This window comes from Carassius gibelio, chromosome B11 (genome assembly GCF_023724105.1).
Source record: "Carassius gibelio isolate Cgi1373 ecotype wild population from Czech Republic chromosome B11, carGib1.2-hapl.c, whole genome shotgun sequence".
Taxonomy (NCBI): domain Eukaryota; kingdom Metazoa; phylum Chordata; class Actinopteri; order Cypriniformes; family Cyprinidae; genus Carassius; species Carassius gibelio.
Genome location: NC_068406.1, coordinates 21,003,841 through 21,031,548, shown reverse-complemented (window position 1 = coordinate 21,031,548; position 27,708 = coordinate 21,003,841). Strand labels below are relative to the sequence as shown.

Below are 27,708 nucleotides of genomic sequence, written 5' to 3'. Positions count from 1 at the left end.
GTCTATGGTGCCATGCGTCGTCGTTTGAATTCATCAGCCAATCAGAGGCGTCGCCTCAGAACTTCCGCCGAGCTCTTCACTCTCAGCCAATCGGCGTTGGGCTCTCATGTTTGCATGCTTTTTTGAATTCACTGAGTGAGCTGAACGGAACCACCCTATCAAAAGAGCGTATACAATGGGCTTACTATTCTATCAAAACGTATTTTCCTAACTTAATCGTTTTATGTTGCACTTTAGATAAACTTTTTCTGTCATTGCGAGGAGAGCGTAGTTCATGTGCCTACGCTTTAGTTTTAATCGATAGTTCGGCTAACATAAACCCAGATTGCTAAACTGGACTCTTAGTGTTTCTTCATTAATCAAAACCTTTCCAGCATATATCTGGACGTATCCCATCCACATACGGTAAGTTTCCATCATGCATCTGCTTAATTAGAAATACAAGACTCTGTTGGAAAGATTTTATTTTGTTTAGAAGTTGGCTAGCTTTTGCGCGAGCCCATAGTGCACTGCAGCAGCTGCCAATCAGCCTGTCACCGCATTGCTCTTTAAAAACCTGACAGATCTTTATATGCAATGCTTTGTTTCGTTACCTGTTCAAATGTTAACATTTCAATCCATACATATGGACATATTTAATGTTTTGTTTACTCTTTTGGTCGCTAATGAGCTGCAACTGCATTTTATTCATGCAATGTTGCTTACTGTAATTTAGCTGCATATATATATATATATATATATATATATGTATATATATATATATATATATATATATATATATATTTTTTTTTTTTTTTAAAAGATCTTAAGAAGTAAGTTTTGACAGATTTTGGTGTGTGTATATATATATATATATATATATATATATATATATATATATATATATATATATATATATATATTGATTTTCTCCTCCCTTTAACCTTCATCATTCCTTTTTAGGAACTCAACTGTTCGTCTCTTATTTCTGTGCCGCCCTTGTTCACTCCTCCAGATTTTGATATTCTGGACAGGACTGGGTCGCCACCCCTCGTCACAGTGCCATGGCTGACAGCAGCATAGTTACTTTAGGGCCGGGCCGCAGCCTGCTGGTGGACTCCTCCGTATACGACTCCCGGATGGCCGAGACCTCAAAGGAGCAATTTTTCATGGGTCTACACGCAGACGAGTCAGAGGGTAAGAGAACCGCTCTCCATCTCGATCAACCTCGTGTCAGCTGACGTTTCCATAGGGTGGACCGTTTTACTGAGCACAAACATGACAAAAGAGGTTATTTTCTCCCACTCTAATTTGTCTATTTCCATAGAGATTCACCTTTGCCTGTGGTCTTTTTCTTCTCTTCAGATGTACTGCCCAAAGTTGAGACGAGACTGGTGTTGGTGGGGGAGGCCGGCAACATCGCAGAACTTGATAAAGCTCTTCAGGTACCAAAGAAGAGAGTTGAGTTTATATAGATTGAGCTTTATAAAGAACAGCTACATTATTGAGGTTAAATAACATATCAGACCCTTCTGAAGTATTTCAAGTTCATTGTGAGTTCAGCCGGAGTAGAAAAGTTTCAAAATCTTCTAATCTGATTAAAAGTAATCAGTTTGCTAACAGGAAGGAAGTCATTTTGTGTTGGTCAGCTTAGTACAAAAAAGATTCAAATGCAAACCTTCCATTTACCTTAACTGAATTTTAAGGATGGTCTAGAGTATCTGTATGTCTTCTTGCTTGCTTGTTCTTAAAAGAAAATTAAAATGGAATTAAAACGGTAGTTTAATTAACCTTAAATATCTTGGCGGCTTGATAATTGTATGACTTTTTGCCTTGAAGCCAGAAATCTGGCTGCTGACATGCCTTTAAAAAATAATAAAAATTATTAAATAAAATTAAAATAAAATGTAAAAAATGTTTTTGGAATAAGCCTCTTATGCTCACCAAGGCTACATTTATTTGATAAAAACAGTGAAAACATAATTGTGAGCTTTTACATTTAAAAGTAATTGTTTTCTGTTTGAAATATTTTAAAATATATTTTATTCATGTGACGCAAAGCTGAATTTTCTGTATGATAACTCCAGTCTTGAGTGTCCCATAATTCCTCAAAAATCACTCTAATAAGCTAATTTGGTGATTACATATTAATATTAATATTGAACAATTATAATATTTTGTGGAAACATTTTTTTTTCTTTAATGAATAGAAAGTTCAAAAGAAAAACTTTCTTTGTCTTTACTGTCTTTACTTTTGATCAGTTTAATGCATGTTTGCCTAATAACCCCCCCCCCCCAAAAAAAGAGCTCCTTGTGTCTCCAAAATTGGACATTAATGTATTTCTTCTATAGCAACTGCGAATGGTGGCCAAATTCTAATTAAAAATATTTCCATATGTGCCTAGTATGACAAAGGAATTGTTTTGCCATTTTTTATTCATTTATTTGTTTTTGGCATGCAGTGATAAATCATTGAATTGCGCTCCTCCTTATGATGAAATGTCACTTGTCACAAAAAAAAAAGAAGAAAATAAATATTATTATGCTTTGTGTGTTTTTATGATTAAAGTAGACATACGGTAGGTCTTTGTTTCATTTTGTGAAATATCTGATTGAGCTGTTTGAGTCCAGGACAGATGCAGAATTTGGCCAAGTGTGTCAGTAGAACAGCAGCTTTTGAGGACCGTGTTCTCTGGTTCTGAACTGGATTCGATGCTGATGAACATTTTACTCCACATTCTTACACTGACATGTGGTATGTGGCTGTTTAGAGTAAACTGACGAAAGAAAGGTTATGAATGTTCCTTGGTTTGCTCCGACAGTTGCGTTTGGAGGGAACGCAGCTCAGTGATGGGGCATTTAGGTTCAGAGCTTGTTAAATGAGGATAAATGTGTGTGGATTCGGGATGAAAACTTCACATGTAGTGTTCAGGGGAGGATTGGGATGTTCCTGAAAGTCTCCTCTCGTTGCCCTTGACATAATGTGAGAAGACTTCAGATGTAGCTGCTGCTTTTAGTAATCTGTTCTCCCTGCTCTTACGCAACTTAACATAGCAGAACTTCCTCCTGGACTTTTCTTGACATTTGTTTGAAGTTCTCATCACGGTTCTGACAGGTTGTAAGGCCCTCCTGCCTGGGAAATTTATCAGCTTTGGGTTGCCAGGTTGACATCAATTCTTCATTTTTACAGGCCATCACAATAATGGAAGTCCCGGTGGTAAAGATTAAAGAAGGGCAGCCGGGCACAGAGGCGTGTGAGAAATTGATAAAATCTATAGTCAATATGGTACGTCTCGGCACCTGGAATCTTTGCATGCTTGAGAGCACTGGGGGATTGGCAGCATGGTTATTAAGGGGGGATTCGATGTGGCACTGTGCTGTTTAATATCAAGCTCACTCACACTGGTGGTCTGGACTAAATTCTAACAGTGTGTTCTAACAACGTGTTCTGTGTTTGTCCAGCAGGTGGCCTTTAATCCATTGAATTACAATTACCGTAACTGTATTTCAATCAATTATGTAATCAGCCCGGCTTTAGTTTCATGTTACGTTTTTTTATCTTTATTTTCACATGCAGGTAAGTCACGGAATAGTCATTTAAATGGCAATTATAATCAAATGACAGGAATAATGGAAATTTCTGCACTAACATCTCCCTTCAGTTCCCTTAAAAAAAACTTGACGGGCTGTTCACAGCGGACGTATTCTTTCGAACTGATTAAAATGCAGTTAAAAAAGTAGTATTGTAACATATAATTACTATAATTTATAATTTGTCACATGACTCTTCAGAAATCAGTCTATGTTGATTTGCTGCTTAAGAAACATTTCTCATTAATGTTGAAAATAGCTTTGCTGCTTAATTTTGTGGAAAATATTTTAATTTAAATAGAAAATTAAAGAACCCTCCCTCCCAGCATTTATTTTAAAGAAAAATCTTTTGTAACCTTATGATTTTACTGTCTCTTTTGATCAATTTAATGTGTTCTTAACCAAATAGAAGGATTAATTTCTATAAATTACAAACATAACATTTTAAATATTTAATAAATGTAAAATGTTCTAATTTTGATTGGCTTCAGAACATTTCTGCCACTGAATAAAAAGTAAAAACATTTTTAATTATCCCATAATAATTTTCTCATAATTGCGTGATATAAACTCGCAATTGTGAGTTAAAAAGTCATAATTGTACGGTATAAAATCGCAATTTTGAGAATCTCAGAGTTGTGTAATATACTGATAAAATGCTAAATGCATAAATGTAAATTAAAATAAACTCGCAATTGCGAGAACACATCAGTTTTCTCTTTCTCTCGCAATTGCGTGTTATAAAGATGTAAACTCTCAAATGCAAGAAAGTCAGAATTGTAAGTTTATATATATATATATATATATAATTTTTTTTTTAATTTTTTTTATTCAATCGTGGACACAGGCTTCCATATAAGTGAGTGATTGATAATGGCAAAGAAAATAAGACATGGAAATTGGCAGAAATGAGTATGTACAAGTAAATATCTGATATTGGCAGATACAATGGGATTAATTTGATCCTGTATCGTCTAACTGTCCTGTGTGAACCGTCCTGAACTGACACTTGTGTTTGTACACGCTACATCCATATTTGACAGATGACTGCTGTCTTTCTCCAGCGTATCATCTGTCAGAACCCTTTAACATCTCTGAGATCCCTTTTACCAAAAGAGAGATCTCTGAAAGGAGAGAAATTCGAGTCACAGTCCAGCTAATGTGTTTCCTGATATTCTCATTGTCCTCTTTATGGTAGTTATGAATTTCTCTTCATCCCTGTTAGGATATAAACACCCCCTATATCAAAACTGACAATGTCAGAGATTTTGGTGACGGCGAGAACTGCGAGTTCGAGACGGTGTTTGTGTTGAAAGACTTCCAGGCTCCCGAATACAGCTTCCTGTACAAGAATGACAACCGTATCCTGGGGCCTCCTGCCGTGATGCACTGCGCCAGCAAGGGAGAGGTAAAATCTGAAATAATACTGCGCCAGCACACACAGAATCACAGCCATCACGCAGTGTTTTTTTTCTCCTGAGGCAGTGAAATAGTTTGATACTACTATGCCGTCACGGGTTGAGTAAAAGCCTGTTGAAATAAAGTTATTTTTCCAACCGAAACGGATTCGTAAGCAGCTTTGATTGCTCCTGTAAAGCCTGAAAAATGTTGCTGGCTTATCTGAGTGTACACAGGAGTGTCTGCTTGACTCCCTCAGATATTCCAAAGTGAAACGAACACTTGGCTGGCTAGCGATTGGTACCAGACAGAAAGATTAAGTCGGACGAACACTAGAATATAGATATGTCTACACAAACTCCAAACCAGTGAGAAATGAAGGCTTGTCTTATTATTGTTAAATCTAGCGGTGCTCAACTTAGCTGCCACTGTACAAAGTCACACAGTATTCATACACACACACACACTAAATGTATGTTTCATGAATAACAGTGTTTATGTATTAATATATTTTTGTGTATAATTTTTTGTTTTGTTCATTGATTTGGTGATGCTGATTTGGTGCTCAGTTATTATTGTTGCTCAATTATTAATACTAGTTCTAATTATCAGTGTTAATTGTGTAAACAATGCTATATAATAAGAGAAAACTATATAATAAACCAAATAAATAATTAAAACTATAAGTATCTGCTGAGAGGCAACATTGGTTGTTGGAACGTTGGTTGCAACTGTACCTTTAAGACTTCTAAATGCAGATGACCTTCTGTTTTGATTGATAAACCTACCTGTCCTCTGGTGTGTTTTTTTTTTTGTGATATGTTGTTTTTCAGGGGGTTTTTATTTTATTTTTTATGCGCATCCCCATTTTTGTGCTCTGATTTGATGCATATTAATGGTATTCTCCGTGTCCTCGTCCGTAGCCTCTGCCGTTCTCCTCCAGGCCTCTCTACTCTATGACCATGCTCAACTTGTCTCTCTGCTTCACCGGATTTCGTAAAAAAGATGAAGTGGTGAGTTCTGCATGTCCACTTGTCTGAATCAAAAACAGCCCATAGTATCAATGTCAGGTTACTTGCTCTAATTAACTGTGCTTTTCTTTAGGTTACCCTGGTAAATCTTGTCCATCACATGGGTGGCATCATCCGAAAAGACTTTGACAGTACTAAAGTCACACACCTCATCGCCCGTTCAACACATGGTGAAAAGTACAGGGTATGTACCACCACATCCACACGTATATATATATCATCCTTACTATATATACTATATATAGTATTTTAATATGCTGTGTTCCTGTGGCTCAGTGGATTGCGTAAAAGGTCATGGGTTCAATTCCCAGGGAACACGCATACTGATAATAAAACTAAAAAATATATGTATAGCCTGAATGCACTGTAAGTTGCTTTGGATAAAAGTGTCTGCTAAATGCATAAATACAAATGTATGCTGCCACATATCAAATCAAATCACTTATTTACTCCACCGTATCCACCAGTGTAAAAGATGAGTTAAAGACTTCACTCTGTGCTCCACAGGAGAGCGAAATATATATGCATAAGTGTAAGGACAGTATATGTGCATGCAATACACCAATGTGGTTTTTGATATTGTGGATGGAAAGCAGTTTAAGGAACTCTTGATGGATCATTCTGATGTCCTGAGTTTAGTTTGAGGTCCTTGTAGCATGGGAGCTTGTACTGTTTAAAGGTTTAGGGGTTAGTAAGGTTATTTATTTATTAATCTTACTGGAAATTAAAACTTTTATTCAGCAAGGAAGGATGCATGAAATTGATCAAGTGTGACTGTAAATGCGTTCATAACGTTCATGGCGAGCATCGTGGTTCAAGGCTCAAAAATATGAAGCAGCACATCTGTTTTCAGCGCAGATAATAATAAATGTTTCTCGAGTAGTAAAGCAGCATATTAAACCGATTCCTAAAGGATCATGTGACCCTGAAGACTAGAGTAATGATGCTGAAAAGTCATAGGATTAAATGACATTTTCAAATATATTAATGAAATAGAAAAATTCTTAAAACATAGTCTATATACATTTCTGTAATATTGGCATGCAATTAAGTGAATGTATGTTTTAAATATTAAACCCTATACTAAAAAAGACCTCGACCAGGCCGCTTCAGTAGAGTTTGGTCAATTCCATCTCGCTTTTTCGAATCCCAGAAACCTTTGTAGTCTTGTGTTTGAAGAAAGCGGTTAAATGATTGACCTTCATTTTCTCATTAATAATATATCAATTCTTCAAAATCAGTCTAGCTGAAGAGTCTTTTGTCTTTTAGTCAGTGATGACTGTTTCCTGGTGGTTCCTCCAACCCCAGGTGTGCTCTCCGTAACAGGGTCTGCTGTCTGCAGCTGACGTGTCTGTGTTATTTAGAGAGGGTTTGATTAAAACCGTTCTCATGTATCTCTCCTCACAGTGTGCTGAATTGGGCTGAATCATTCATTAGTCTCATGCATAATGCATGCACCAGGCTTTGGTGAGAGGATCTCTTCCCTCCAGATGCTATTCACTGCTTTCTTTTCTCTTTTTTTTCTTTCAGCTGGCAGTCTGCATGGGCACACCCATCCTCACCCCTGAGTGGATACACAAGGCATGGGAGCACAGAGATGACATGTAAGAGAGTGTGTGTGTGTGTGTGTGTGTGAGGCATAAAAATCTCTCTTGCGTCAATCCCGCTCACAGTGTGAATGATGAGGCTGTAATGTCCAACAGCTGCTGGTGCGCGCGCCTCCCCACTTCCAACGGGTTGTGACATTTTCTACACATCTATTGAACACTGAACCTGACCTTTCACATTAATGACCTGCCACCGTTGGCTGGATGTTGACTGAAGGGATTGTTCTTTCATTCTCACACCCTCTGCGCTCACCAGACTTAATGGAGACAAATTTATTCAATTTGAAATCAAAATTGATCATGTACTGTCCTTGTTTCTGCTGTCATTGTCCATGCTGCAGCAGCGCACACTATTCTGTAGGGGGGAAATTGGAAGTTGTATTTTCAAACTTATGTTGTTAATATACAATTCATTGTGTGCTCCCTAGACATTCACATTTAGAGAACATAATGACGTATAATGTTCCCTTTAATTTATTTCTTCAGTTTCTTTACTTGCTTTTACCAAGTTCTTTAAATCTTAAAACTTGCAGAAACCCTGAAAAAGCCAGATATCTATTTGGTTATGGTTTTTTGCCAGGACTTTTCAAATGAAACCTGACTTCCATAGGAGAATCTATAAGTCAAAATGAAAATAAAATTATTTTTAAAATGTTTAATTACTAAAATTGTTTAAGATGTCTAAAATTTACCGGACCCCCCTTTTTAGTTTATTTTTATTTCAACAAATGTACTAAAGGTACATATTGGCAGTGCTAATATTGTCAATCTTGTCTTGGGAAAAGGCGGGTACTGGAGTCAAAAAGTTTGGGAAGCATTTTTCCAGCGGGTCCACCATAACTTTTACAAAATAATTTTTTAGAGCCATCAAAGTTATGTTTCTACATCTAACATCATTAGAGAAAACAATTGTTATGCATAATTAGTATTTTCAGTAATTTGTTCTTACTTAAAAACAGTAATGATTTAATTGATCCAATAATTTAATTTGCAAACAGCACATCTTAATATTATGAATGCAGATATAAACTAATATTAACTGTTAATAAAATTGGCTAATTAACAATAATAATATTACGCTATAAAAAGTATAAATGCATCTGTGAACATGAAGCCGTCTTTAGATTTTAAGATTGCTCTTGTGGTATGTCTGATGATTTTTTTTGTTTTATTTTTCTTTAGTAACTTCCATGCAGGAAACGAGGAATTCCGCACCGTGTTTAAAGTCCCTCCATTCCAGGATTGCGTGCTGAGCTTTCTGGGCTTCTCTGAAGAAGAGAGAAGCAACATGGAGGAGAGGACGCAGAAACATGGTATTGAACTCTAATCTATCAGTGTCTTTTTTTTCAAACATACTTTCATCCTTTGAAATAATTCTCGATTAAGCAAAGCCTTTCACTTTTATTCATCTGAGATGTTGACCTCAGGATATACTACTTCTGTATTTTATTGTTAGACCTTCTCTCTTAAAGTAAATGACCCCTGACTTCTGCTTTTTAAAGAGCGTGCACTGTTTGTTTTGTCCAGGTGGACGGTTCCAGGCGGTGGGTGATGAAGGATGCACCCACTTGGTAGTTGAGGAGAACTCAATTAAAGAACTACCTTTTACTCCCTCCAAAAGACTCTATGTAGTGAAGCAGGAGGTATGAACTTGACTTAAAGTCTCACAAGCACACACACACTGGGCTTTGTGCAGGTCCTTAATAATAGTGTTTAAAAACCCACTGTTATTTTACACTGCTTCCTGTCTGTAGTACGTTAGCTTGTGAGGAGTGGGAGTCTTTTTTTGGCACATGTCAGCTGAGTTACGATCATGAATGCATCAGTGTTTATTTAAAGGCGTTAATAAAAGGTTCAGCTGAAGTGTTTTAAATGAATGTAATTTATTTCTCATTCTGTGTCTTTCTGCAGTGGTTTTGGGGCAGTATACAAATGGACGCCCGTGCTGGGGAAACCATGTACTCTTATGAAAAGGTGAGGTAACCAAAAAAAACAGCATTTGGGTTTGCTGAAGTAAACTAAAAAGCAAATTATATTTAACTTTTTTTCTGCATAATAATGCAAAACTTAAGTTTTAATTAAAAAAGTGAAAAAATAGTGGACCTTATTCTTTAAGTATGGTTTAAAAAGTATCCCATGATGCATTTCGTAAAAGGGATCATTCTGCCAGGAATGAATATTGTCATTTACTTAACCTGTGTGAGTTTTTCTTCTGTTGAGCACGAAAGAAGATATTTTGCAAGTTTAAACCAAGTAAAAGGTTTTAAAGAATTAAATACGAAGATAAAAGGAAAGTTTTAATATCAGATTAGTTTCCTACATAATTTGCACACTCCAAAAATAATTTGTTTGTTTTCAGTAGCTGGTCTTCTGAATACAGTCCAAATTTGTGATCAGATTTAGTAAAGAAATGTAATTGATTTAACCGCTTCATAAAAAGCGCTGCACTCATATCTGTTGTCACTGTGTCTTCCTCTCAGCCTGAGAGTCCTGCGATGAAGAAGGCCGTGTCTCTGCTGTCTATCACGACACCCAACAGTGGCCGGAAACGTCGCCGTCTTAGAGAAACTTTGGCTCAGCTCACCAAGGAGGCCGAGATTTCTCCCTTCCCACCGCGCAAAAGACCCTCGGCTGAACACTCCCTCTCCATGGGCTCCCTGCTGGACATCTCCAACACACCTGACACCTGCAAAGCCAGCGGAGGTGAAACGAATGAGCTGATATGACGTGTGACTAGCAACCAAATAATATAAAACGCCCCGTGACTTCCATGGGTTAGACAAACAAGCAGATGAATGTAAAAAAAAAAAAATTCAAAATTGTGTGAGAGTGTTCCAAAGCTCTCCAGACGTTGATCTCTGAGGTCCAGGGTGATCCCAGTCAGAGTGTGTTTTAGATGAGTGAGGCCGCTGTCTTTCAGAACGCAAGCGCAGGAGGAGCAGCGGTAGACGGAGGAGTGCCAGACAGAGTAGATCAGAGAAAGAGAGGCTAAATGTAAAAAGTTAGTTATTTTTTAAATTATATTTCATTTATGGAATAATGTGAATAACCACAGAAAATAGTTCATTTACTTAACAAAAACACATTAACAAAAAAAAAAGCTTAATTGAATTGAATCACCTTTACTAAACATGCATATGATTTTTGTCTTAAAACAGAAATGAATGAAGATTAACTGATTCCATCAGTGCATTTTACTCTTTACCATGTGCTCTGATTGATTGATTACATTTTTTTAAATATATTTTTTTTTAACATGGAACATTGCTTTTTATATTCCTCTATCAATACTTTGTTCGTGAAACCTTGCACAATTTAACACATGAGATTTATATTACAATTTCATTTTTTTCTATCAGATGTTCGAGCAGATTTTTTTGAGAAAAGGGATGAAACCTATCTGAGGATAAGAAGTAACAGTGTGTGATTTACAGCTGCTCATCTCTGCTTATGCGTTTCAGAGAATGCCAAACTTCCCAAAAGCTCAACTCCCGCCCTTCCTAAACAGTCAGCGCGCTGGCAGGTCTCCAAGGAGCTCTACCAAACAGAAAGCAACTACGTTGATATCCTGGCCACGGTCCTGCAGGTTTGTGTTCTGTGTGTGTGTGTGTGTGTGTGTGTCTTACGTGTTCTCTTTCTCCTTCTGGCCTTATCAAACTGAACCAGTGCCTCTGACCAGTAGGGGGGAAAATGAATTAGATTTGGACACCAGTGCCATGGACATTTGAGCTTTGCTTTGTACCCCTACATTTGGAGCTCATGCGAACGCACACGCATACTACTGTGTCTGCTTGCATAGTAAATGCCACATCATATGCCCGCAATCAGAGCCCAGCAAATTTCACTGAACAGTCAGATCATCAGGCAATACTGAATAGCCTGACCTTTCCATTGTGGTCCACTGGATCTTCATTAAGTTTATGGAGTAGCTGTCAAATAGAGGTCTGTACGAGACTGGCTTTCCCAGTTTCCACTCCTGCAGAACTGTACTTTGTTTGCGTTTTGAATGTTCTCAACAGTTTAGATTATTAAACTAAAAAAAATAAATAAATAAATAAATAGTGGCAAGACTAATGTGTTCTAGATGGGCACATAACCAGTCTGTGGGAGCCAGAATTCTTACTGGTTGGTAGGGGATCAAATACTTTTTAATCACTGAAATGCAAATAAATTTCTGGATGGTATTCTGTCTTTATACGTTAAAATAAACCTACAATAAAAATGACAGACCCTTAATTTCTTCAGCAGAGGACCCACTGTGTGTGTGTGTGTGTATATATATATATATATATATATATATATATATATATATATATATATATATATATATATATATATATATATATATATATATATATACACATATACACATATACACATATACACACATACACACACACACAAAATTCAAATAAACATTGTTACAGTTTCATAAGGGATAATTAGAATCATATTAGAATAATTTTAAGGATGCATCATACTAAATATTGGACAAATGGCTGCTTTGATTGGATAAATTAAACTTTTTTCATCCCAGGAATAAATGGCATTTTTAAGTGTATATATAAATTTAAATAGATCATATAAAAAAATCACAATATTACGGTTTTGATTATTTTTGATCAAATAAATGCAGCCTTGGTAAACATAAGAGACCTCTTTCAAAAACATAAAAAAAATCGTACCAGTCCCAGCTTTTGTGGGTAGTTTCTAAAGGTGATATAATACTTAAAAACAACCATTCCATAAAAATACTAAAAACTACCATTCCACTCTACTATCAAACTGTCTGCTTTGGCTGATATCTCTTGGAAGTAGCACCCTCTCATGCCTACAAATCAGAGGTTTAATCCTGCACCGCAACAAATCTAATCAGGTCCTTTAGTGATCCCGCAGGAATGCAGACCTCTGCTGTCGAGTCCTGCACCACTGGACAGAGTCTCTGGCTCCATTCTTGCTTAGTGATCTAATTTCCTTTGTTCATCACCCCCCAGCTCTTCAAATACCCCCTGGATAAAGAGGGGCAGGTGGGCGGCCCCATTCTAGCTCAGGAAGAGATCAAGACCATCTTCGGCAGTATTCCAGACATCTACGAAGTGCACATGAGAATAAAGGTAGGCAATAATCTTTCCGAAACGCTGAGTAAAGGCAGCGTTGGCTGATGAATGTGCTTCGACAGGCGGATCTCGAGGAGTTGGTGATGAACTGGTCTGAAGAGAGAAGCGTAGGAGACATTATCCTGAAATATGTGAGTGTGATGACGCTTTGAACTCGACCTCCTCCGGCGTGAAGCTCGCAGCGCCGTCAGAGACTGAGCGGCAGCTTTTGTGATCGCTCTTTATTTTTTCAAATTCTCTTTCAGTCTAGAGAGCTGGTGAAGGCCTACCCGCCGTTTGTCAACTTCTTTGAGATGAGCAAAGAGACTATAGTCAGATGCGAGAGACAGAAGCCGAGGTTTCATGCCTTCCTCAAGGTACCATCTTCTCCTTTTAGTGTGCATAAAGGCTTCAGTTTTATATAGAAACTGATATATTGGCCAGAAATAACCAAATTAATGGAAGCTTGACCTTTTTTTTGAGCTAACCGTAAACGAAAAAGTCTCTGCTCTGTATTTGAGTGGGTTTGTATGGGCATTTTTTTGTGAATGCCGTTTATTCACATCTTTTTTTTTCATTTTGTTAACCAGATTAATCAGTCTAAACCTGAGTGTGGCCGTCAGACTCTTGTTGAGCTTTTGATTCGTCCTGTGCAGAGACTGCCGAGTGTTGCCCTCCTGTTGAATGGTAATTCACATAAAACAGCTTGGAGCTGTTTCTAATTCAGTAAATCTGTCTGAATCCAGATTATTTCAGTAGTTGAAAAGAGATACTTTGGAGTTTTTTTCGATTCGGTTTTAAAAATGAATGTTTTCCCATTACGTTAAAAAAGGTTTGTTATACTTCACCTCTGTATGCTGATGAAAGAACCCGATTACAGTGAATTTTGTTCTTTATAGATATAAAGAAACACACATCAGATGACAACCCTGATAAAGTGACCCTGGAAAAGGCCATCGAGTCTCTCAAAGAAGTGATGACGTAAGTTTTCCTTAAAATAAAAGATTCGGCCGAAAATGTATTTTCCGTTTTAGCTGAAAGAGCTTCATAGTGCTAAAACTGACGTTAATACAAAGATTTCTTTAAGTTCCGCTCTCTTTTAATTTTCACAGCCACATAAATGAAGATAAAAGGAAGACCGAGGGACAGAAGCAGATTTTTGATGTTGTTTATGAGGTGGACGGCTGCCCTGTGAGTAATTAGTCTTCACTTCTCTAGAAATGTCTTGCATTTACACACATCTCAGTCGAGTTCAAAGAAATCCTTCACCCAGTTCTGTCATTTACTTGCCTTTACACAAGCCGTGCAATCTTCCAAGTCTTTGAGCCAACAAATTGCAATAAAAGACGTTATATTCTGAAAGTCGTCACAGCTCTCAAATAACCTCACATCATTTCTACGCCTCAACCAAAAGATCTGAAGTGACTATATTATGACCAATGGAATTTTTCGTGCCCTTTTTAAATAGTATGATGTAAGCATGCTTCAACATTCACCAAGCAAATCTCCCTCGCCAGTCCAGCCCGACCATGAAAACGGGTCATTCACAAATCATCATAGTCAGAACCATAACGCATCACGGTCCATTTTCACCCTGATACCCATTTATTATTCAACATTTTGAAACCAATCATAGGAGAGAGATCAAAGTCTGTTTAAAGGTATATTTCAAATTTAAAGCTACAGTAGCAGAAACAGACGGTTTTTAAATAGTCATATAAAACTAACTTGACGGTTTTTGCTGCTAGAAACCTTGTCTAAATGCTACAAATGTGGCTTTTTCACAGTAAATGGTAAAGTGTGACTGTATCGTTGGCTGCAGTTCCTCTTTTCTCTGCAATGAGAGATGCAGACGTGCTGTCTGAAACTTTCTCTCAATACTAAATGGATCCGAGTGAGTCAGCTCATGTTGTCTCCTGTCGGAGAACAGCTGCGTCTAGAGACAGGGCTGCCAAACCAATAAGAGCACGCAGTTGGGAGTGCTTTTCCTGGATCAGTTTGGCTTTTGTAGCTCATGGGAACTGAAGCTGCATGGACACAATGGAGTCTGATCCAGGAACAGCACTCTGAGGAACCTGCAGGCTCAGGGACAGGAAATGCAGCGTGTTTATCGGCCGTAGTGTTTGGTAGAACAAACTTCTGCACACCAGTCACTTATAATTAATTCATTTGCTGAAAAGCTTGCAAATGTTTTGCAGGATGGAAACTTATTTATTTATTTTTGTATGTTTGTGTGCGCCTGCAGGCCAATCTGTTGTCGTCACACCGGAGTCTGGTTCACAGGGTGGAAACCATTGCTCTGGGAGACAAACCCTGCGATCGGGGAGAACATGTCACACTCTTTCTGTTCAATGACTGTTTGGAGGTAAAGCTCAGTCTTTCTTTGTCACAGCACCATAACCCTCAAACCATCACTTCTTCATAATGCAAATGCTCCATCAGGTTCCCCAAAGCAGTGCCGCTATATGAAAGACATTAATCTTGATTTCTGGTCTTGTTTATGGTGTTAGATTAATGAAAGCCTTATGAGGTATTATGAGCCTTATGAGCTAGCTAGAGTTTCTCCATATTGTTATTATTACACCCACATTGCATTTGAATAAATGATTAAATTGATTTCATTTAAGTGAATGTCAAGTATCAGATTAACTGCACTTTGGAGCTATGCACAGTTGGTTTTTTGGAGCTATTAATTGACATTTAGCATTTATTTTTGTTTATGTATCTGGATCTTTCCAGTCATTTCAGTTTACATTTTAATAAAAAAAATAATTAATTGACAGCTATTTGAATACACCCCATCAGTGATAATCATGTTTTCTTTCATTAAAATACTTTTTGGCTATTTAAAATGATCTAGGTTATGTTACGTTTTTTGTTTTAGTCCTGCACCTTTTTAATATTTTGCCTATTCCTCCAACGTAAAGTATTTTCTATAAAAAAAATAAATAAAACCCAAACACCATGTAAGGCTGACAGAGCACACTGTTTAATGTGTTTGAGATGTGCGGTTTTCCTTAATGTGTAACTTGCATTTTACAGGTATTTTCTCCATGTGTAAATGTTAAAAAAGCCATGGAAATATTTCCATTTTGCTGTCAGAAGTGCATGAGTTCTTGCTTTAGTGTTTCTCAGCTAAACTACACAGACTTCATTTAGAACGAGAGCGCCAAAAAGACAGCTCAATGAAATGGGAGCGCAGTAACTCTGACTACAATATTTATTTATAAATATATAAATAAATATTCTTTCTGAAATATTTGTAGTCGGACAATAAATGTGACATATTTAGAATTTTAACCCTACAAGTAAGTGTATTTGTATGATATCACTTACCGTAAAGTGTAATGGGGTAATCAAAATAGCGTTTTTACTCAATTAGTCTGTGCTTTTTATTACTTTAATTTTTAGTTTAGTAACTTTTAACTTCTGCTTTGCAATATAAAAACAAAAAAAATATATATCAAAAGTAATTTGATTTTGCACATAATATACTGTATGCCTACATGCTTGCATTCACTTTGTTTACTCCAAATACAAAATACCAAGATATATACAGTAGTAGGGCTGAACGATATGGACAAAATTTCATATCTTGATTTTCATGCCAGATATCGATACGATATGACTACGTGTTCTTTTGCTAAGCACGACCTGCACAACATGTCACTCTGGTTTACATCGTCTTTTCTGAATCCAAAACACTTCCAAATTATGGAAGATGATTTATGTTTTGGCACCAAGTCAGATTCTGCACTGCCACCGGCCGCATTATCTCACACACTTATTTATTTCTTTCTAATTTATCCGCTGTCTCTGTACAGTGTGCATAGACGTTGGAACAGGGGGGGCTGGGGGGACGGCCAAAGACAAGCGCGCTCAGAGCTAGTGCTGTCACTTTTGTGAAAAAATCGTTTTCGATTTTTAAGACATAAGTGTTCATTGAATCGATTGTAAAATCGATTTTCCATGTCAAAAAAAAAAGAAAAAAAGTTTCCTTTTTCAACGTCAAATAACGGACGAACGTAAAGAGAGCGCTGGAAATGCACAAGTCAGCAATATTTCTTATTAATTGTCATGAGTGCAACATTCTCGAAGAAATATATATGCAGAGGGGACGGCTGCCATAACAAAAGAAAAACATCACTGCAGGCTTCAACCAGGCTGCATTTATGATTTAGGCAATTCAAAAATCTCCAAGATTATTTTTAATAAGGATTCAATCCATTTAGAAAAAACTGTTAAAAAAACGAAACTTTAAATGGACTTGAGAATGTGTGTTTTTTATTGAACGTAACCGACACTAGGCAGGCATATTGTAATGCTCAAAAAGGCGCAAAATAAGGCCATTAAAAATTTATTGGACAGGAAAACAAGTCAACATTTTCGGGGTCCAGAGCAGAGCGTTTTTTATTCACTGTATGTCGAGAATATGCGCTCCGACTGCACTGATGTCCCAGGGACACTCAGCTGCGCAAGGTGGGGGTATTACTGCCAATTTCCACCACAAAAGCCGGTTGCTCTCAGCTTGCAATTGTCCTTTTCATAACTCATAACTCGTCTACTGCGCCGCGTGACTTCCAGACGCGCGTAAACGCGTCTTTACATTGACTAACATTGAAATCATTCACGCCAGATGAGTACTAAAAAACAATACATTTAGAGTTTGTAAAATACACACTGATGTCTATGGAAGAGGTAATAATAATCCTTTCCATTATAATTCGCAATGACGCGTCACCATGGAAACGCCGCCCCCCTCTCACAATATAGTTCCCACTTCCCTGGTAGTGTGGGCGCGCTGGCTTTAGCGGTGCATTCAAGGGCACTCGTAAAACTGATGTTTGTTGTGACTGCCAGAGTTGTATGCAGGGCGAGCGCGGAGAGGGGAAATCTATATCGTTGCTTTTTTCGATATTAATATCTTGAAAGTTCATATCTAGATATAGATACGATAACGATATATAGTTCAGCCCTATACAGTAGGCTACCGTATACCACAAATCAGCCCAAAAATACAGAGATATTCATTTTTGCTCAATTTCGCCCAGCCATATACAGAAGTGTACTTGAGTTTTTTTTGTTTGTTTTTTTATATATATATATATAGCATAAAAAACAGTAAATTGTTTACCCCCACTCCACCCCACCAAACCACCACCCGCCTGCCACGCTCACCACACTGATGGTACTCAAAACTAATTTCCGATGTTGGCAGGTCTGCACCAAGTATAACCCCAAGAAAATTAATGATTAAAGTATTAATATTTGTAAAATACTTTAATGTTTGTGAGTATGCAACATGTCAGGAAAATGTTATGACTTTGGTAAATCTATGAACATTTTTAAATATCTCCTGTCTGAGAAACTAGCTAATGTATTTAAATTAGATTTCAAAGTTTTAGTGTGTTTTATTTATTTTTTTACCCTTTGTCATAGACCTGAGTGGACATCTCTTTTTTTAAATTTTGCTTTTGTCGTCTTCTCCAAATTTTTGGCAACCTCAACAATTGTTTGTTCAGTTAATAGGCAAGTGGTACCGTTGAAGGAAAAAGAAGTGAATAATTTATGCGTGTGCAATCTGTGCTTGCTGACTCAACTCTCTGGCCTGTTCCCTAATTAGAGAGGGGATGCGTTTAAGCACTTTGGAGGTTGCTAGAATGTGCCGGCACGTGGCTGTGGTCGTCTTTGCCCAATGCTGGTTCTGGCCTGGTAATGAGAAAAGGGAGAAGAGAAGACTCAGAGTGATCAATTATTAATTTTAGGAAATCCTCTGCATGCATATGTCACCTCAATATGCATTACATATTTTGGCTCCACTAAAGCACCTGAAGGTCTCCCCACTGCTCCACCAGAGTACAGGAGAGAACATTTACGTTCCTGCATTATGAAGAAAGCTACATGTATTAAGTGTTTAATGTGTGTGTGCTTTTTCCTTCTTCGGCTTCATATACAGATCGCAAGGAAGAGACACAAGGTGATAACCACGTTCCGGAGTCCGCTGGGTCAGACACGGCCGCCCGCCCATCTCAAACACATAGCCTTGATGCCTCTGTCCCAGATCAGAAGAGTCCTTGACATCCAAGACACAGAAGGTGAGTGGACCACATGGCTTACTGCATCCCACCAAGTGCACTCGTGCATATTTTAGTTTTGTGTTCTGAATTAGTACCCTGGAGAGGGAGGTGAAGTCTGTTTATGTATAAAGTGTGTCACTTCACTGTAGAGCTGGCCAGGATACGCAGTAAGTAAGTTCTAACACTATTTTAAAGGTAAAAGACTGTAAAAATGCCATGGTAAAAACCTGTTAATTGGTTAAAGAGGTCATATGACGACGCTAAAAATAACATTTTGTATTTTTTGTGAACTGCAATGTGCTTACATGGTGTAAGGTTATAAAAACACATTATTTTCCACATACAGTATACTATTGTTGCTCCTCTCTGCCCTGCCTTTCTGAAATTATTTAAGAAGCTCATCGTTCTGAAAAGTGCGGTGAGCTCTGATTGGCCAGCTATCCAATGTGTTGTGATTGGCTGAATACCTCAAGCGTGTGACGGAAATGTTATGCTCCTTACCATATTTGGGAGCGGCAACAATAATTTAATAAAATATTGTTACATTTGCAATATTTATAATTGAAACATAAGAAGTAATTTTATTATTTACAGTGGGGGAACAAAAATGTAATTGGCATTACCAGAATTCCTTTGAAAAAGCATTGGATGGTTTTTCATTGGAATAACCCAATTTCTTTTTTTAGTCCGTTTTGTGCATTTGTTACATCTGTTGTTAAAATTAATATTTATTACATGATTTTAGCATTGTGTGTTATAATTATGGTGTTGTGAATTGTTATGCATGACACTTGTGCACCCTGTGCACTAATAATATTATTATAGCTCTGATTCTTCATGTGGTTTTCTCATTTCCATCTGCGTTTTGGTAGCTGTCAGTAATTATAAAGGCACAAAACGGATTATTTCAGTAGGTTTTTATTTCAACATTATATCTGTTAATGAAAAATACAGCTTTTTACTGTAAATTGAAGAGCTACTTTTTTTTTTTTACATTTAATTTTCAAGCCTTTTCAGTCTAGTTTAGGAATTGTATTTTTGTTTAAACAGCTTAAAAATGACAACAAGTCTTAAAAATCGCATTACATTTTTACACGTCATGTTGCAATCTATAATTATAAACTGCAATATTTACCTTTATGTAGTTTTATTAAAGCATACAAAATGAATTTTGAATGAAAATGGAAACATATCATTGAACAAGACTTTTGATTTGACTCTTTGAAATCGATTCACAGAAATGAATGAAACTTACAGGTCCAGCAGGGTTTTTGTTATTGTCTTGAGCAGATATGCTATTAAATCGTCTGGCTTTCCACTTTCACGCCAAATAAGATAATGAAAGAATCACAAAACCAATCTGATTCCTTAGTCTTCTAAATTCAATGGCCACGTAAAAGCCCATAATATCTTAGCTAGCAATATTCACAGAATGATTTTATATTGTCCGCAGAATCATTGTGCATATTTAATATAGCACTCAGACCTGCTTTACTGGATTTTGATGAGCTAAAGACACAGGAAGGCAATAATTTTTCAAGCTATAATAGCACATTTTTGATGAAGATCACATTCCGAAGCCTGGAAATTTATCTCGGATTCAGATCTGTGCAGCTCCTTGCACTGGAACCCATTTCATGTTTCAAATCAACTAATTTCCCTGTAGTGCACTTAAATATGATCAAATGTGGATGGAACGAACTCCTGCCCTACATTGTTTCCTATTGAATATTGTTTCACTTGGAAACACGACACATTCAAGACAACCCGTGAATGTTGAACCAATCAACATTTGTATAAGTAAATATTAATACAGTTTTACTTTATATAGGATTGGTGGATGGTATTACATAACATTTTTTAACTTTTTTTTTCTTCTATAAATTCTAACCAAAAAAAGTTTAACCATAAATAGGCATTTTTATGTTTGTTTTATATTCTTTACGAAGACATTTCATTTAATTTGATTACCGTTTCTGCACAAACCAAATGTAAGTGTTAATGTATAGCCAGCTGGTCATTATCAGAAAATAATCCATGAGAGGACGATAACAAAACATGGATTTGAAACGGTAAGGTCATGTAGAGCATAATTTTATGAGTGGCCAGTTGACTGTATATTACAAACTCCACCAGTTTATTTTTATTTTTTGCCTTTGGACTTAGATTTAGGCCTTAGTTTCAGGTCACATCCCTGACCTCACACCTCACATGTTTATCTCTCTCTCTTTCAGAGTGTCAGAACGCTTTTGCCCTGGTGGTACGTCCTCCTACAGAACAGGAGAACCTGTTGTTCAGTTTCCAGCTGACGGCCGAAGACACGCTCAAATCTGCCTGGCTCAAAACTCTCTGTCGTCAAGTGGCCAACACGATTTGCCGAGCTGATGCGGTGAGCGGACACACACACACACACACATAAAAACATAGCCACTTCCTCCTCAGATCATCCCCCTCAGGTCTGGAACAGAACTCAATTATTTATTTCATTAGCTCTGCTTTCTTTTTATTGTGGCTATAAATTAAGAGGTTCGTGTGGGCCTTTTGGTGTTTGCTAATCCTATTAGATGCTCCTGTGTGGTTAAACTGGGAGGCAGATTAATGTAATTAAGAGTGGAATTGTACTTGAACTTTACACTTAAGAGGTAGACATCTTTATCTTCATGCTGCAGAACCGCAGTTCCCGCCAGGCCTTCTGAAACAGCACATGTAATTGGCGCTGGCAGACAGATGCATGTATTTCCCTTTATAATCAAACATCCAGACCAAACCCTGTGGCTAAATGCATTTCGGCCTGACCTGCGGTTTTCCCAGCGGCCATAAGGTGGCAACCTACCCACACGTCACCGGCGTGAAATGTATCTGCACTCGCTCTCTGCTCCTGTGAATATCAAGAAGCCCCAGCTGTTTGGAAGGCTGAACAGTGACGCTTCTCTGTGCATTTTGACAGGCCAGAAGTATCGCTGTGTATTTATTTAATTTCCCCGTGTTTTAAACAGGAAGATCTCATTCAGAGCGCCGATCCTGACTCCGTCCAAGTGAACACAAAGGACATGGACAGCACGCTCAGCCGAGCGTCCAGGGCCTTCAAAAAAACATCAAAGAAGGTAGAGAGAGGAACTTGAAAGTATTGATTTGGTCTTGATGTCAACGTTCAGGACACTTTTTTGAAAATGACATCATAAAGTAGAAAACGCAGGCAAATTGTGTACATTTGTGTTTTAGGTCACAAGAGCATTTTCTTTCACTAAAACCCCCAAGCGTGTTCTCCAGAGGGCCTTTTTAGCCAATGGGACCCCAGATGACAAGAGTCCTGGCCCAGATGGCGATCACATGGGCCGAATGTCCAGCAGCTCCACACTGGCTGTGAGTCTACACACACATTTTCACCACACAATGATACGGGATGTGTCTGTGTGCTCCTTCAGGGTGCAATACACTCTTTGAATAAACTGAAGAAGTCTGAGTTTGACAGCTTTACAAGTGACATGAGGGTGAGGTTTTAATTTCTCTTTTTTTGGTGTGTGTATTTCTGCTGGCGTGGAGCAGAGTGGCCATTTTCAATCAACTTTTTCTAGAAGTGTTACATGAGCAAGAGTGCTGTTCTGAATAGCAGCATGGCTGTGATTGGACACCATCTTTTTATATTTAATGTTTTTAGTAAAATACAGTATTGCTATTTTGGTCATATATATATATATATATATATATATATATATATATATAGCTGTTTGATTTTAATTTATGTATACAATTAAATATGAATAAAAAATAAGTAATGTGGAATATTTAGAAAATATGAACTCGTACAAAATAACAAATGGTACTGAAACGTGACTGGTATTGACAACTGAAAGAAATGGTGTAATACCATTCAAAGGTTTGGGATAAGTAACATTTACTTTTTGATTTTAAGCAAGGCTGCATTTAATTGATTTAAAAATACAGTAAAAACCGTAAGAGTATGAACATTTAGGTGCATTGTTTCCACTGAAAACCTTTTTTTTTTTGTGGAAAATGTAACTTTTGGTGTTAGCCACAAAATATTAAACTACAATGATCCATCTTTTATACCCCCACCCGCCCCATAGAACGATGACTGTATTCATTGAATTGTAAAGAATAATTTTGTCTCACAAATTGTTTAAATATGTACTTCTGTCATTCACTCACATCACACTTGGTCTAAACTGGCATTTGCATGAATTCAGATCTCTCATACAGTCAAAATGCACATTTAATCTTATTTTCTACCTTTTGGAGTATTACTTGCAAAATCAGCTGGCTTGCATCTCCCTCTCAGAGGACTCACAGTTTGCCTTGGTCCTAAACTCATGCTTTTCTTTCCTGCAGCATCAGGGGTCTTGTGCTCTGTGCTCTGTTTAAAAAAGGATATTTTTACCTTTCTCTTTAAGGTGATTCATGCACTTCTAAATATTTGAAAAATCCTGAGATCTCGCTCAAATTTGTCACTTCCTCTTTCAATTTTAAAGTGAATGATTCTGAGGGCGTGGGAGGTAGAGGCGGTGCAAGATGAGGTTAATACGCTCTCTCTTTTTCTCTTCCCTCCGTGTGAGTGTAGATGTCTCGTTCTGCCTCTACGTTCAGTCTGACGGGCTCTATTAAAAGCGCAGTGGTTCAGCGGTCGAACTCTCTGGACCATGCCCCGCGGCCCAGGGTCCCGGTGTGTGTCCGCACTCCGTGCAGTCCAGAGAGGGCTGATGAACCCGCGGCTCCCAAAACCCAGCTCAGACCATCCATCCTGTCCCTCCCAGCGGCCCAGCCCGTAGCTCTGTGCCGAGAGCTGCTGGCGCCCCCCGAGCCGCAGCGCAGGTTCCCTGGGTCCCCGCGGCAGGAGACCCTCCTGTAGGACTCTTAAATGTGAGCACAGCAGTTCTGTCTCTTGACTAACTGTGACTTACTAACTCACATCTGGGGATGGTGTTGACACTAATTCACTACCGCACGGATGGGCTATGGTGGCACTCATTTATAGATAATCTGAGGACTGGTTCGAAAGGGAGAATTCACTTAAAAATGAAAAGAAAGTCATTTACTCAGTCATTCTTAGAGAGGTCAGCATGAGGGTAAGGAAGTTGAAAAAGTGTACTAGTAATACAGTATTTTTCCCAATGTGAATGGGGATCCATCAAATGACAAATAAAGCTCCATAATAGTAACTGAAATGAAAATGACAACCTATCCTCACCCAATATATACACCGCTATAATCTCATTGAAATTTTGCATATTCGCACTTTCTACGCTGTGACTGAATGTGCTTTATTTTACAATTGTTTGTGTAAAATTATACGTTTTATTAGTATTATGAATGAGTTTTTAGTTTACATTTTATCTGTGTGGTTTTCTTTTTAATCGTTTCTATTTAGCTATTTTTTATTTTAATTTTAAGTATTTTAACTTATATTAACATACCATTAACTATGACCTTTGAAGCGATAAACTCTTAATTTGCTGCATATTAATAATTAAGGTAGTTGTTTAGATATTGGGTGGGATTAGGGATGTAGAATATGGTCATACTAATAAGCAAGTAGTTAATAATGAGAATTGATAACTGAATTTTTTTTTACTTTTCATTAAAGAATTAAATTTGATTAAATTTCAGCTTTGTTTAAATGAATTAAATCAATTTCTAATAGTTTTAGTTAACATCAACTCTGGCATTCAGACAGCAGAGGAAAAAATGTAAAGATGGCTTAACTTTTTGTCTGTTTCTTGCTCAGAACTATTATATTACTTCATTTTAACTGTAGCATAAGTCATTATGAAACCGTCCAGTTCAAATTAAGTATTTTTTATCATACTACTTTCCATTCAAAATTTGTCTTTTTTCGATCTATATAAAAAAAAAAGAAAAAAGATAATTCATGCTTTACAGGTGTAAAAAAAAAAAAAAAAGGCCAATGTCATCCTACTTATTCTGATAAAAACCAGATTTCCATTGCATAAAAACTATATTTTTCAATTTGCTTTAACAAAAAAATGTGACATAATATGACCGACACAATTATTCTTATTTTTGGTGAAGCATCCCTTTTAACACTGACATCAGATCATTTATGTTGGGTGAAATATGAGATCGGTGATGATTTTTCTATAGTTCTCAGTATAATGATGGTTCTTATATAAAGACAAAATTGTTACTGTGACGTATGATGTGAATTTATTTTTCTTTTCTTCATAAATCTCATATTTTTACTGTGGTACTGGCATGATCTATGGGCGTGACAGCCGTAAATTGGCTCCTATTTCTAATTTGATCCCATTAACTATCATCCGTATTATGGAGCCTGTGTGTTTCGTCGTGTTTTAATGTTTCGTTTAGCACACTCGAGGCAATTCATCATACTGCTTTTTTCCTCCTCATTGCAATTGGCCGCCTTTTATTGATCTCGAGGCCTCCAATGGCAGTGCAAGGCCACCTTAACTCTTATTAAGCAATGCTAAGTAATAGGATTATTGGTGTGCATGTTTGAAAGCAGCCTGGTGCTTGTTACATCTGTGAGTAAGGGTAAAACAAAAGAAATTGGGTTTGTGGTTTGCTAACCACCTTTTCACCCTCACATCTTTGTTTAAAAGGGAAGAATACAGTATTATTCTCTGCATGGAGGTTAACACACTCCTTTGGGTAACGCTTTCGGTTCTGAATGGTGAACGCTTAACAAGGGTCAACCGTGTGCATTCTTACCACAGCGAGCTTGTAAAGTCAATATCATTAACATGGATTTCTCTCCTTGCCTCTACTCGCCCCTTTTGAATAAACTATCACAAAAACCTGTGAAACCTCAGGGTTCTGCGAGAACGCTTGCATTGAAATAAAGGCCCAACACTGGCTTTTGGTCAAAAGACAGAAAATCTCAACGCTGTTTATTGATTAGTTCCTACCCCTAAACCCATGAAGATGAGCTGTAGTTATGTAGACACTAAATATATTCTCTTTAACAAATTTACTGATAAAATGTTGGTTGGAAAAAGATTTTGATAATGAAGACTAGATGTAAATGGCACATCATAGTAAACTGTGGTTGGAAATGTAAAAAAAGTAATGGATATTAATGCGCTTACAATGTAGAATGTTTATGCAAATTATATATAAAAAATGTACATCTAAAAATATATAAAATTAATTATTCCGAAAGGTTGACAGGTTATATATGCATGTATAATCATAGGTTAATGTATTCATAGGTAATTTTTTTTTTTTTTTTCAAAGATTTGCCCCATGTTTTTGTGAGAACTGTTTATTGCCAACATATTGCAAAACATTGCATAGCAATATAAATGACACTAACTTTAGTTTTATTACATATTTTGTAATTTATTCACTTTAAAGTATGTTTTGCTCTAGAAGATGATTAAAAAATAAAGTAACATAAATTCCATGTGATTGGTAGAAATGTTCAGTTCATGTGCAAATTCAATATAAATTCAGTTCATCTTGTTCAACTCTTGGTTGCTTTTACAAAACCTTGTTGCGCTCAAATAATCAGAATTTAGGGTTGGATTGATCAGTTTTTATAATTTTAGTTTTACTGTTATTAGTTGTTTTTTAATTCATGTTACATAATGTGACATTGTTTTTAATTTCTTACAAGCATTTAAAATTGCATCCAAGCTTTAAAACATTTATTACATTTTTATTTTATTTTTGCTGGAATAAAGAATATAGGCATTAGCATTTGGGTATTTAATGTAACAACTATTTTAATTATATCATGGTATAATTTATGTTATAAAATCACTCACCATGATTAATAAAATAAAATTAAGCTCACACCACCAACTTCTAGACTGCAGTATGAATAGTTTGTAAAAACTATTATTCCTAAGTGCATTACAGCTTTAACCAACACTTCGTCTCTGCATTGAATCTTTAACAAGGTCTTCTGGGTATGAAAATGCACCAAAGGTTAACACATCCACAATTTACAATTCAGCACTCTTGAGTCTTAAACTAATTACAGACTGGAATAGAAATAACCTGGAATAACCCTAAAACTCTCTTTTCATCGCTATATTACAATTTCTTTTTCCAGGCTGTTCATTCGCCATCCATGATCAACCTGTCCTCTGCCTTTGAGAGGAAATATCATACCTTCAGCCGGTCCACAACTCACCTGTACTGAACTTTGCATCCAGTGTTGCAATTAATTTCCACACTACGGTACCACGTCCGGCTGACGCCTACAGCCCAAGCCCCCCATCTGGGTTTAATTTACAGGTCCAGAACCCACCAAATGAAGGATGGCTTGTGTTGATGTCGATGTCCAATTTAATTAACATAAAAGAGACATTTCTGACTGACATGTTCTGATGTTTATTAGATGGGTAGAGTTTTCACACAGTTATTAACCACTGAAAGTATTTCTTAATGTTTTACAAGGTAGGCCCTAATCTAAACTAATCTAGTTTTCAGCTTTTATAAAGCTATACACATCTAGCTGTTGCATTTAAATGGAAATGCAAAAAGCTGCCACAGTAAGGTCTGGTTTAAACAAGCGGCCTTATGTTTTTGCATACTTTTAGAAGTGATTTTTATTGTTGATTTAGGGTATTGGTTTCTACAAGTCTAAAGAGAGTTATTGCGGTAAGCCTGCCATATTTATTCTCCAGAATCACTTCTATATGTAAATCTTTCCTTCTGTCTATATTTATGTGTAAATATTGTATTTTTCCTCTTTGTGATTGTCTACTAATAATAGTTTGTCTCTGTTGCTTGTACCGTTTTGTAGTCACTGCACTTATGTCACAAATGTATTCATGTTTCACGATTGCCTGTAAAAGGGATTCGTATAATGTCTTTGCCTACTGCAGATTTGTTTGGAGTGGGTGGTTTTAATGTTATTGGTTTGACAACTTTTAAAGGTGACTTCATTTATTCTTGATCAATAAAGGAAGCATAAAGCCTT

At 36.9% G+C, this 27,708-nt stretch overlaps 1 protein-coding gene across 5 annotated transcripts; it reads left to right on the top strand.

Annotated features, from left to right (window-relative positions):
• Nucleotides 1-77: 77 nt before the first annotated feature.
• On the top strand, nucleotides 78-27,708 carry LOC127968022 (protein ECT2). Of its 5 annotated transcripts, none has more exons than XM_052568859.1 (26): nucleotides 78-405; nucleotides 995-1,176; nucleotides 1,345-1,424; nucleotides 3,170-3,265; nucleotides 4,796-4,978; nucleotides 5,892-5,981; nucleotides 6,073-6,183; nucleotides 7,530-7,603; nucleotides 8,789-8,919; nucleotides 9,134-9,249; nucleotides 9,518-9,580; nucleotides 10,087-10,309; nucleotides 11,068-11,192; nucleotides 12,601-12,720; nucleotides 12,786-12,854; nucleotides 12,969-13,079; nucleotides 13,293-13,389; nucleotides 13,602-13,683; nucleotides 13,815-13,893; nucleotides 14,948-15,067; nucleotides 18,659-18,797; nucleotides 21,014-21,168; nucleotides 21,776-21,883; nucleotides 22,002-22,142; nucleotides 23,359-23,657; nucleotides 26,836-27,708. In XM_052568859.1, the coding sequence occupies exons 2-25, from the start codon at nucleotides 1,044-1,046 to the stop codon at nucleotides 23,644-23,646; spliced, it is 2,934 nt and encodes a 977-aa protein (XP_052424819.1). In that variant the 5' UTR covers nucleotides 78-405; nucleotides 995-1,043; the 3' UTR covers nucleotides 23,647-23,657; nucleotides 26,836-27,708. The 5 variants fall into 5 exon arrangements, with proteins under 5 accessions (XP_052424819.1, XP_052424820.1, XP_052424822.1 ...); XM_052568860.1 differs by having other exon boundaries at nucleotides 943-1,176; XM_052568862.1 differs by lacking the exon at nucleotides 23,359-23,657 and having other exon boundaries at nucleotides 79-405.